The sequence below is a fragment of the Eutrema salsugineum genome, unplaced genomic scaffold (genome assembly GCF_000478725.1).
Source record: "Eutrema salsugineum unplaced genomic scaffold, Eutsalg1_0 scaffold_2, whole genome shotgun sequence".
NCBI classification, from domain to species: domain Eukaryota; kingdom Viridiplantae; phylum Streptophyta; class Magnoliopsida; order Brassicales; family Brassicaceae; genus Eutrema; species Eutrema salsugineum.
Genome location: NW_006256829.1, coordinates 6,676,516 through 6,688,840, shown reverse-complemented (window position 1 = coordinate 6,688,840; position 12,325 = coordinate 6,676,516). Strand labels below are relative to the sequence as shown.

General features: G+C 39.8%; 3 protein-coding genes across 3 annotated transcripts; 2 read left to right on the top strand and 1 right to left on the bottom strand.

Annotated features, from left to right (window-relative positions):
* Positions 1–211: 211 nt before the first annotated feature.
* LOC18019444 lies at positions 212–2,246 on the bottom strand. The gene is made up of 4 exons (XM_006400440.2): positions 1,936–2,246; positions 1,396–1,526; positions 1,064–1,168; positions 212–921 (listed from the first exon to the last, which is right to left on the bottom strand). Exons 1-4 carry the CDS (start codon positions 2,008–2,010, stop codon positions 465–467), a joined length of 768 nt encoding a protein of 255 aa, XP_006400503.1. The 5' UTR covers positions 2,011–2,246; the 3' UTR covers positions 212–464.
* Positions 2,247–3,770: 1,524 nt separating this feature from the next.
* On the top strand, positions 3,771–9,736 carry LOC18019443 (PH, RCC1 and FYVE domains-containing protein 1). The gene is made up of 9 exons (XM_006400439.2): positions 3,771–4,244; positions 4,821–4,907; positions 5,076–5,165; positions 5,645–5,725; positions 5,828–6,022; positions 6,091–8,217; positions 8,569–8,715; positions 8,805–9,187; positions 9,302–9,736. The coding sequence occupies exons 1-9, from the start codon at positions 4,176–4,178 to the stop codon at positions 9,435–9,437; spliced, it is 3,315 nt and encodes a 1,104-aa protein (XP_006400502.1). The 5' UTR covers positions 3,771–4,175; the 3' UTR covers positions 9,438–9,736.
* Positions 9,737–10,064: 328 nt separating this feature from the next.
* LOC18019442 (ABC transporter G family member 23) lies at positions 10,065–12,285 on the top strand. The gene has a single exon (XM_006400438.2). The coding sequence runs from the start codon at positions 10,151–10,153 to the stop codon at positions 12,068–12,070; it is 1,920 nt and encodes a 639-aa protein (XP_006400501.2). The 5' UTR covers positions 10,065–10,150; the 3' UTR covers positions 12,071–12,285.
* The last annotated feature ends 40 nt before the right edge of the window (positions 12,286–12,325 follow it).

Genomic DNA, 12,325 nt, shown 5'->3' with positions numbered 1-12,325 from the left:
TTGGTTGGATTGGACCACACATGTGGGAAATGGAGAGCTGGTTATCAAATTCAATTTGAGTTTAACATAAACTCCTCTTTGCTTTTGACACTGCCTCTTTACACAAAATCCACCGACAATCCAGCCTCCTCACCACAAACATGACCAAGATTTTTTTTCACGTATTCACACCAACATAATCAAAAGGCATACTGATTAAAAAACTTCAAGATTTAATCAACGGTAAATAAAATTATTACAATGGTTGTTGAAGAATTGTATGAGACAACAAAGGTCACAACTTTTTTCTGTTTCTTCTACCATTTCCAACCTCACACCTTATACAGTGGTGTGACGTGGATTCAACACAACAACATTGAAAACTAGTTGTCTGTACAGATGGTACTAAGTAATGGAAGAGGGTGGGATTTTTGTTTTAGAGCGCGATTTACTTACAGAGAAGCGCATCCATCCACACACACACCTCACTTCCTTCCCAACCTAACCAAATGGGCTTCGTGCTTTGCTGCTGAAGCTACTTCCGCTGCTTTGTTAGCAGCTTCCCGCTTCATTGCCCTCTTTGCACGCCTTCCTGTTGTGTTTGTAGTCTTCACCTGCTTTTCTTTAGGCTCACATGAGGATGACCCAGAACTGGTACTGGAGCTAGAACCAGAACCATTGTATTTCTGGACTGGCCTGGCTTCTTGACGCCCGGATCTCACAAAACCATTGTCACCCCATCTCCGATTTCCTAAGCGAAGACTTGACCCATGCAGATAAAACTCGTCAAGGTCATCATCTTCATCCTCGTATTCACAAGGAATGTCAAAATCATCGTGGTAACCATAGCTGTATGATGCATGTTCCACCACATCCAGTGGTATAAACCATGAGGCTCTCAGGAGAAGGCACACACTCTCCTCAAACAAAAAATCTTCAATGCTGCATAGAAATACAACAGAGGATTTAGTGCAAGGCACAGACAATTCCAAACTCTATGGTAATTCCCAATGTGTCAGAGGAATGAGAAAAGAGTTTGATCAAGCAAATGGACTAACATTACGCAATATGAAAGAAAACTCACCTGCCATCAAGAGCACGGTGGACACTGAGAAAATCAAATGGATGCTTACATTGCGGGCATGTAGGACTCTCTTTGTAACTCGCCCAACGAAGTATGCATGTCACACTGTATCGATAGAAATGGGGATACTCCTCTTAAAAACCAAAGGAAAAAGTCGGTTTTGACATAGGCATAGAATCAAAACACAAAACATAAAAAAAAGATCAAGTCTTTACGGGTTAAACCTAAATCCAAGTTGCACAATTACAAGAAGAAAACAAAATTGATCTGAAGAAATCGACATGTTCATGCAACACAGACCATACATGAAACCAACAGATGTAGAAGAATACCAGTAAGTATGTTCACAGCCTTTCACCATAGCAGTTTCTTGAAGAGGAATTTCATTCAAGCATATTGCACAGCAGCCACCATGATTCCCGAAACTGGGCTCATGCATCTCTTCCTGGATCTTCTTTTTGTCCTGAACAAGAGTCAGATCAAACTTTGAGTTACCTCCATATATAGAGAACCCAAGACACCATCTTAAAGAACTATGTTTAGATGTAAGAAAAAGAAACCCAAGTTCGGTAAAATCTGTGAAAAGAAAAGTAGCAAATTCAGCATCGTCCACTTCACATTGAAAAAAAAATTAAAGAACTAAAGCCGTTAACCTGAAGAGCCCAAATAGTCCAATCCGAAAGTAATCACATTTAAGGCACAAAACCACAATTTACAAAACCGTAAATTTCCAGAGCAAACACTAAATACAATTCCACAGAGAAGCAGAAGCATCATCGAAAATTCAAGCGGTGAATAAGGATGGAATTAGCTCCAACACCCATATTTCATCTGGAAACGCGCAAATAGATTAGATTAGGGGTAATAAAAACCTGATCTTGAAGAGCCATATCCTCAATACCGTCGACCACTTGCTGCTCATACACGATCTCGGTAACGGAGCTCATGCCGGCGAAAAGTAAATAGAGAAAATTGAATTTCCAGTGTCTTCAAAAACGGACGATTGGGTAGTAAAGAAGAAAGATCTTCTACGTGAATCTATTGGTGAAGAAGAAGGATCTCGGTAACGGAGCTCATGGTGGGACAGAGGAGCCTCTAATGTGACGAAGGTTACTCGATCGGATTAGATATACAGACAGAGAAAGAGAGAATGGTGGGACAGAGAACCGAAGCGAGTAAAGGAGATGCGACGAGAATGATTCCGATGCCTCCAAGCAAAATAACAAAGCACACGAGAGACAAAACTATACCAAACTTCTTCGTCATCCAGAAGGTTTAACACCTATAGGCTATACCAAAAATTTGCAAACTCAAACGACGTAGTATAATGCATCCATGTAAGGAGATGTTACAAATCAATTGCAGAAAAAAAAAGAGATGCATTCAGTTTTTTTTTTAATGTCAAGTATTCATTCTTGACATCTTCAAATCTTCTAGTGAGTCATTGTTTTGACATACTTTTTGTAATTTTTTTTCTTTCCTTTTTGTGTTTTTATTCTAAAGTTCCACCAATAATATTTGTCATCAACTAGTTAAACATTTGCTTGAGGTCAATAACTTACCCTCTATTAGATTTATATGACCAATAGAAAACGAAAAAAAACATCTTATATATAAAACTTGGCCAACTTTCTCCAGCTGCTTGCCACATCAGCACTGAGAGAACGCCACATGTCTATTTAAAATCTTAATGAAATAAATAATTAATCACATTTAAAGAAAAAGCATTAAAGAACATTAATAAATATTAATATGTATAACAAATATATTTAAATAAATAAATTAAAATTTATTTTAAATATATCAAAACTTATAAATATTATATAATATAAAACTTTTTGAAATACATCATTCCATTTCTTCTTTCCAAGTGATTTAAACTACATTTTCAAACTAAAAGTATAATTAAATTTTTATGAAAGTGAAAAAAATTATCAGACTGATAAGTTAAATTTTTTTAAATAATCTTATATAAAACTCTAACTAATAAAATTATAACACATAATATTCAATAAATGATTAAAAAGATAAAAAAATTATTAAAAAATAATGGTAAAAAAATGGATACATAAAAATGTCATACAAAGTTTTTAGTAATTTTTAAAAATATGTAATCAATAAAATATATATAACCAAAAAAATTCAAAATGGTAAATTTTTCTATGAACTATTACGTTTTTATATATAAATTAAGACAGTAGATCTTTAGTCCTTCATTATAATAGGAGAAAAATTGGATTATTTGGTACAACCGGTGTAGAAGAGATTACAAATAATTTATCATCTAGAAGAAATCGGAAAATATAAATATTTTAAACGAAAAAACATTGATGGTAAAAATAAAATTCAATACAAATTCTAAAAATGTATTAAAACAAGATCTGCGCATATATGCGGGTTTTTTCCTAGTTAATATATGTATACATGAAAGTAATATATTCGCAAATGCTTGCCGAAAAACAAAAATTCGCAAAAGCATTTCACATACTTAGTACAAGTAATTACGCAAAACACACAAATGTTAAAGTGAAAAATGGAGGTAACTTGTTGGCAGTGGACAGTGGTATATCCCGTAATTAGCGATAGTAAAGCAGGATCTCTCTCGAGATTACTGACGGAGTTATATCTAAATTTCAGTATTTCAAGGAAGAAAATAAAAAAAGCAGAAAAATAAAGTTTTCTTTCTCTAGTCAGAATCTGCCTTTTGGTCTCTCTCTCTCTCTCTTTCTTTCTCTCTCGCTCGCTATAAACTCTGCGTAGTAGATCATGCCATGCCTCTAGATTCTCTGCCTTCAAATTCTCTGATTCCTCCCTCACGAGCTTAATCAGCATCCAGAGAACACACATTTGCTTATATATTTCGATTTGAACGGCGGCTGTTTTGTTCATCTACTGTTCGGATCGATTTTTTTTTTGAATCTATTCGAGCTGAAGAAGAAGCTCCTTTGCTTGGAATTAATTTCAAGATCGACGATTCATTGCGATGTGGAGAGGATTTCGTGATTGCACGACGTCTTCTGATTTTTCACATTTCAGCTTGACTAGTGTGAATTTCTTGGAGGTTTCGGTTCAAGGGGTTTGCTTCTAAGGAACTTCGTTGGAAATTTTGTTTATGTCGAGGAACGGACGAATGGCGTCGGATCTTAGTAGAGCCGGTCCAGTTACGAGGGATATTGAGCAGGTCGTTTTTTCTTTTCTTTTTTTCCATTAGCGTTGTTGCTATATAGTCAATCTAGGTCTTGTTTATGATTCCCGTGCTAACATTAGGTTTAGTAGCTCCTGAATTGTTAGGTCTATTGTGGAAGTAGAAATAATTCTGCCTGGCGAATCCTAAGGTAGAGTTGCATTTAAGTGGAGATTATCATTTTGGAAATTAGATTTCAAAGTCTAGGCTGGTGATGACCTTTAGCTAAATACTGAAGTCTAATTCCACTTTTGGAGTCTCCAAGCTAGAGTCAGAGCTATATGATGAAAAAAATGCAGTTCCAGATTTTTATTTCATGATTCTCTTAGCAGTCTACTGAGAGTTGTATCAGGTGCAATTTCTCAGAATATAGTATTCATCATCTCCATCTAAGACTATAATCGTAGCCCTTGTTCTTGTTGGAGGATTGATATTTAAGTGTGTCCACTGCTTCTTCTCTTCGTTATTCACTATGTTTTATTATGTAATTGTTTCTAAGCTGAAATCATCACCCGTTGCCAGTATATTTAACCTACTTTATAAACGGAACGTTCTTTTATCAATTTGGCGCAGGCTATCACTTCCCTTAAAAAAGGAGCTTATTTGCTTAAGTATGGAAGAAGGGGAAAGCCTAAGTTCTGTCCATTTCGCCTTTCGAATGTAAGTCGTGTTGATTGCGCTTCCTTTAAAGTCTACGTAAGAATATCTTGAGTTTCTTAATGAGCCTATAGAGTCATTTTTTTTTGTTATATTTCCTCTTTGTTGCTTGATTTGTGCAGGGTCTACTTGTTCCGTTTCTAAGTATATAGTCTGTCCTGTAACTTTCAGGATGAATCTGTTTTGATATGGTTCTCTGGGAAGGAGGAGAAACATTTGAAGCTGAGCCATGTTTCTAGGATAATATCTGGGCAGCGCACTGTAAGTTTTGAGAATCCGTAGACAATGTCATATAATTCTCCCTTGAGTTGGTAGTATAATGTTCAGAATAAGTTCGTGAGATTAGAACTATCCACTTTTCTTTTTGTTTATTTGGTTGGATCTTTGCCTTCTTTGTGTCTGAGTTCTACCGCCATTTTTGTGGGGCCGATTGTCCTCCTAATGGGATAAAAATTGTTGTTTATGATTGTCCCAAGTGCTGCATGTTACGCACAAGACTCTTCTTATAGTCGTTTTTTCATCAGAAACTCAAATAAAGATTTGGTGCTTACGCTATGCTTGATTGGATTCATCATTTTTTTTTTCATTTCACTTTAGGAGGCAGATCGGTCTTGATTTGACTTCGCATCTTTCATGCATCTTTGCATGAGCCATTTTCCTTAGTCGTAAGATTGCATATTTTGACCTTGCATGTCTAGTGGGATATTCCGATAAGTCTTGCAATGGTGTTTCTCTTGCAGCCCATTTTTCAGAGATATCCACGTCCCGAAAAGGAATATCAATCCTTTTCGCTAATATACAATGAGAGGTCATTGGATTTGGTGAGTTTCTTCTAGGTTTCTCTATGAAACCATTATTCCATGGTTAAAATGTTTGTTAATATTGAAAGTTCATTAATTATGTGTTATAATCTTATTTCATAGATATGCAAGGATAAAGATGAGGCTGAAGTGTGGTTTAGTGGTTTAAAAGCTTTAATCTCTCGTTGTCATCAACGGAGATGGAGGGCCGAATCTAGAAGTGATGGGACGCCATCCGAAGCTAATAGTCCAAGGACATATACCCGGAGAAGCTCCCCTTTACATTCTCCATTTAGCAGCAATGAAAGTTTCCAGAAGGTACAAGAATGGAATATTCCTTTTCATTTTGTGCATCTTAACTAAGGTAAGTTACTGTTACCTTTCAGGATGGCTCTAATCACCACCGTCTTCACAGTCCATATGAGAGCCCGCCTGAGAATGGCATTGACAAGGCATTTTCAGACATGTCATTGTATGCACTTCCTCCAAAAGGATTTTTTTCCTCAGATCCGGCAACTATTTCAGTTCATTCTTTGTCATCTGGAGGCTCTGATGCCATACATGGTCACATGAAAGGTATGGGTATGGATGCTTTTAGAGTTAGTCTGTCAAGTGCTATTAGTTCTTCAAGCCATGGTTCTGGTCATGATGATGGAGATGCGTTGGGAGACGTTTTCATTTGGGGAGAAGGAATAGGCGAAGGTGTTTTGGGTGGTGGAAACCATAGAGTTGGAAGTTCGATTGAGGTCAAAATGGATTCCTTGTTGCCAAAAGCTTTGGAATCTACTATTGTACTTGATGTCCAGAATATTGCTTGTGGTGGACAGCATGCTGTCCTTGTGACAAAACAAGGAGAAAGCTTTTCTTGGGGAGAGGAATCCGAGGGTAGGCTTGGCCATGGTGTAGATTCTAATGTCCAAAATCCAAAGCTTATTGATGCACTCAATAGCACAAATATTGAGCTTGTAGCATGTGGAGAGTACCATAGTTGTGCAGTCTCTCTTTCGGGGGATTTGTATACCTGGGGTAAAGGAGATTTTGGTATTCTGGGACATGGAAACGAAGTCAGTCATTGGGTCCCAAAAAGAGTGAATTTTCTGATGGAAGGGATACACGTATCATCCATCGCTTGTGGACCTTATCACACAGCTGTTGTGACTTCTGCTGGGCAGTTGTTTACTTTTGGTGATGGAACCTTTGGTGTTTTGGGCCATGGAGATAGGAAAAGTGTTTTCGTACCCAGAGAGGTAGACTCCTTGAAAGGTCTTCGCACTGTCCGGGCAGCCTGCGGTGTATGGCACACAGCCGCAGTTGTAGAAGTCATGGTTGGAAGCACGAGCTCTAGTAACTGCTCCTCAGGAAAGCTCTTTACATGGGGTGACGGTGACAAGAGTCGTCTTGGTCACGGTGATAAAGAACCAAAACTTGTGCCTACCTGTGTTGCAGCTCTTGTAGAACCTAATTTTTGTCAAGTTGCGTGTGGACATAGCCTAACAGTTGCACTTACAACATCGGGTCATGTCTATACTATGGGTAGTCCTGTTTATGGTCAGCTTGGAAACCCACATGCAGATGGAAAGGTTCCAGCCCGTGTTGAAGGTAAACTTTACAAGAGTTTTGTCGAAGAGATTGCTTGCGGTGCTTATCATGTTGCGGTTTTAACTTCAAAGACTGAGGTTTACACTTGGGGAAAGGGATCAAATGGTAGGCTAGGCCATGGCGATGCAGATGATAGAAATTCCCCGACATTGGTTGAGTCGCTCAAGGATAAACAGGTGAAAAGTATTGCCTGTGGCTCTAACTTTACCGCAGCTGTCTGCCTTCACAAGTGGGCATCAGGGATGGATCAGTCCATGTGTTCAGGTTGCCGTCAGCCTTTCAATTTCAAGAGAAAACGGCACAACTGCTATAACTGTGGACTTGTGTTTTGCCATTCTTGCAGTAATAAAAAGTCCCTGAAGGCTTGTATGGCACCAAACCCGAACAAACCATATCGAGTGTGTGACAAGTGTTTTAACAAATTGAAGAAGGCCATGGAAACTGATCCATCATCTCATTCTTCTTTGAGTCGAAGAGAAAGTGTCAACCAGGGATCAGATGCAATTGACAGAGACGAAAAGCTGGACTCTAGATCCAACGGACAGCTAGCTAGATTCTCATTATTGGAGCCCATGAGGCAAATGGACAGTCGATCCAAGAAGAATAAGAAATACGAATTTAATAGTAGTCGTGTCTCACCAATACCAAGTGGAGGCTCTCACCGGGGTTCACTAAACATAACCAAGTCTTTTAATCCCACTTTTGGATCATCAAAGAAGTTCTTCTCAGCGTCTGTTCCTGGTTCCCGAATTGCGTCTCGGGCAACTTCACCAATATCAAGGCGTCCTAGCCCACCGCGCTCAACAACGCCAACTCCCACTCTTTCCGGACTAACTACACCGAAAATTGTTGTGGATGATACCAAGAGAACCGATGATAACCTAAGCCAGGAGGTGGTTATGCTAAGATCTCAAGTAAGCTGCTTTCTATAATTCTTCTCGCTTTCCTGTGTTACACTTGTTTTTTGTCAACCTGTGTTACACATAGGAAAAAATATATAGTTGGTGAGATCAAGCTATTTTGTTTTCGATTGTCTAGTTCTGTTTCTGGTTCATAACCGGTTACGTTTTGGATTTCACTCATTAAAGAATAGATCTTTTGTAGATGGACCAAACAAATATCTTTTTATTTACTGCATCACTTGTGTGCCTGGAATTGTATAAGAAAGATTTCCCACCAGTTTTGTTTCGTTGTTGAAAACTATTTATCGTCTCATTCGTTGCAATTTGACTTCTTTTCTAACTGACTAGTAAACGATTTCACAGGTTGAAAATCTTACACGGAAGGCACAGCTTCAAGAAGTTGAACTGGAAAGAACAACCAAACAGCTAAAGGAGGCACTAGCAATTGCTAGCGAAGAAACAGCGAGATGCAAGGCAGCGAAAGAAGTGATTAAATCACTTACCGCTCAAGTAAAATTCCAAAAAATTTCCTCAATGCTGTTTATGTAAATGAAAATGCTGTATGCAACTTACTGATTGTTTCAATGAAAACCATGCAGTTGAAAGACATGGCTGAAAGATTACCTGTTGGATCAGCTCGGACTATCAAGTCTCCTTCTCTTAATTCATTTGGTTCCAGTCTTGATTCGGTGGCTCCTTCTTCTAACACGTTAAACCGTCCAACCAGTCGAGAAACTGATCCTGATGGCCCAAATACTGTCCCAATGTTGTCTAACGGGGCCAGCACACCTGTTTTCGAAGGTGCAAGTTACCGACAGCAAGCGAATCATGCTGCTGAATCGATAAATAGAATCAGCACTCGAGCAAAAGAAAGTGAACCCCGTAACGAAAATGAATGGGTCGAACAAGATGAGCCTGGTGTCTACATCACTCTCACGGCCTTAGCGGGAGGTACAAGGGATCTCAAACGCGTCCGTTTCAGGTACACATCTTCTTTTCATTGTTGAGGCTTAGTTGGAATGTTTGGATTTTTTTTTTTTTTTTTTTTTTTGTTGGTGATGAATTAAACATAACCCGAGGATGATTTTGATGGCAGCCGAAAACGGTTTAGCGAGAAACAAGCAGAAGAGTGGTGGGCAGAGAACAGAGGACGAGTTTACGAACAATACAATGTACGCTTAGCGGTTGACAAATCCAGTGTGGGTGTAGGAAGTGAAGACTTGGCTCATTAAATTCTTTGCCCCACCCCCCAAATAACACACAGTAAACCCAGAGTTTGCCACTCATTTTTTTGGTTTGTTAACACGGGCTTTCATAGGTTTATTGGGGGTTATAACAAAACAATAGAGAGAGAGAGAGAGATTAGAAGTGTTTTCACCATCTTGGTTCATTAATAGTGTGGGTGTTTTCTTCTGTAAATTCTTTTGTAAATTCTATAAGCAAACACTTTCGTTCTGTCTCTATAAATGCTATTATTTGATGTTGAATTTAAAACTTCACTGATGATTTGGAGCAAATTGTAAATCAATGGAGTGTAGTTATAAGAGAAAACAACATATTTCTATCATGATTATGATCGATTATACCATTGGAACTTGGAAGTACATTTAACTTAACACGTCACATTTTGTTTGATAATTGATATACTAGCAACCTTTTTTTGGGTCAACCACTACTAATACGGTTTACAACTTTACATATATGCTATTCAAAGTATATTTGATTTGTTGAAGAGATTTATTTTAGTATCGTAGATACGAGCAACTCACCAAAATCAAACAATTAATGACCAACCAAATAGAATAAGCTTACATAGCTTTTGAAGAATTGAGAAGACTGACTAGTTACACCAACCTCTGCCTACCATAAAAACTTGTTTCTTTTGTTGGTCGACCAATCCTGAAAAAAAGTTTTGAACCATTAAAAAGCATGACATTTTTTGTACATGAAGATTGAACAAATACTCATACACATGGCTTCCTGCTTCCACCCTTCTCCAATGGCTACAAACCACCGCGAAGAAGACTCGATCATACTTTTCTCAGCATCCAACTCTCCCGATGAATTCTCCTCAGCTTCCTCTTCCTTTTCTTCTTCACCACTCCCAACCCCTAACCGCTACTCTTTAACCGTGACTAACCTCTCCTACACCATCCACCATGTCAACATACTCAACTCTGTGTCCTTTGCAGCCGAATCCTCCAAAATCCTGGCCGTGGTTGGACCGAGCGGAACAGGCAAGTCCACACTTCTGAAGATCATTTCAGGAAGAGTGAGCAACAAGGCACTAGATCCTTCTTCAGCAATTTCGATAAACGATGGTAGAATCAGCGACTACAATCAGCTACGCAAGCTGTGCGGGTTTGTTCCACAAGACGATGATCTACTTCCTCTGCTCACTGTGAAAGAGACGTTGATGTATAGCGCCAAATTCAGTTTAAGAGAATCGACGGCGAAAGAAAGAGAAGATAGAGTGGAGAGCTTGTTAAGAGATCTCGGTCTTGTTCTCGTCCAGGACAGCTTCGTCGGAGAAGGAGACGAAGAGGATCGTGGCGTCTCGGGAGGAGAGAGGAAGAGAGTCTCGATAGCCGTTGAGATGATCCGTGACCCACCGATTCTGCTGCTTGACGAACCGACCTCTGGTTTAGATAGCCGAAACTCGCTTCAGGTCGTCGAGCTTTTGTCTTCAATGGCGAAATCAAAGCAGAGAACCGTCGTCTTCTCCATCCATCAACCAAGCTATCGAATCCTTGATTACATCTCCGATTACCTCATTCTCTCCCGCGGATCGGTAATCCACATCGGGAACCTCGAACATCTCGAGGACTCGATTGCGAAGCTAGGATTCCAGATTCCGGAACAGCTTAACCCGATAGAATTCGCCATGGAGATTGTCGAGTCATTGCGAAACTCGAACCACAAAGACTCGTCGCGAGCCGTGGAATCATCATCATCATCATCGATCTGGCGTGAAAACAGCAACGAATACGATGGGATGATGATCAGTACAAAGCAAGAGTTTCGTCTCCTCGACATCGCCGAGATATCATTTCTCTGCTCGAGGTTCTGCAAGATCATCTACAGAACAAAACAGCTATTCCTAGCTCGAACGATGCAAGCGGTGGTGGCCGGATTAGGTCTAGGAAGCGTCTACACAAGACTCGAGCGAGACGAAGAAAGCGTAGCAGAGAGGCTTGGACTATTCGCCTTCAGCTTAAGCTTCCTCCTCTCTTCCACAGTCGAAGCACTTCCCATTTACCTCCGTGAACGACGCGTCCTGATGAAAGAATCGTCTCGAGGATCCTACAGAATCTCATCTTACATGATCGCCAACACAATCGCCTTCGTGCCGTTCCTCTTCGTCGTATCGCTCCTCTTCTCCATCCCAGTCTACTGGATCGTAGGCCTAAACCCGTCGATTCAAGCATTCTCCTTCTTCGTCCTATGCGTCTGGCTAATCATCCTCATGGCCAGTTCTCTCGTGCTCTTCCTCAGCGCCGTCTCACCTGACTTCATCTCCGGAAACTCACTCATCTGCACCGTCCTGGGAGCCTTCTTCCTCTTCTCCGGCTACTTTATTCCAAAGGACAAGATCCCCAAACCGTGGTTGTTCATGTACTACGTCTCGCTTTACCGTTACCCGCTTGAGTCGATGCTGGTGAATGAGTACTGGAGCGTGCGAGAGGTGTGCTTCTCGGGAGGGGACTTGGGGTGTTTGATGACCGGAGAAGATGTGTTGAAGAAGAGAGGGCTTGACAAGGACACGAGGTGGATCAATGTCGGGATAATGCTTGCCTTCTTCGTTTTCTATCGATTCCTCTGCTGGGGGATTCTACTCCGAAAGGCTTCCAAATCAACTCTTTAAACAGTTTCATTGTACTTAACTTTTACCATATATCTACACAGGTTTCACAATAAGTTATTACGGACGATCAATATTCAAGCCACATTAGTTAAGACCACAAACCAGAGTTTAGTAAACTTGGATACTCATTGAAAAAAGAAAAAAAAGAACAAACTTAGTTTGCAAAGCGAAATGGCTTGAGAGAAAATTATTCTCAAGCTCTAGTGACTCCATACTTCGAGATTCATCATCAAGCCTTAGCATCTTCCTTGGATG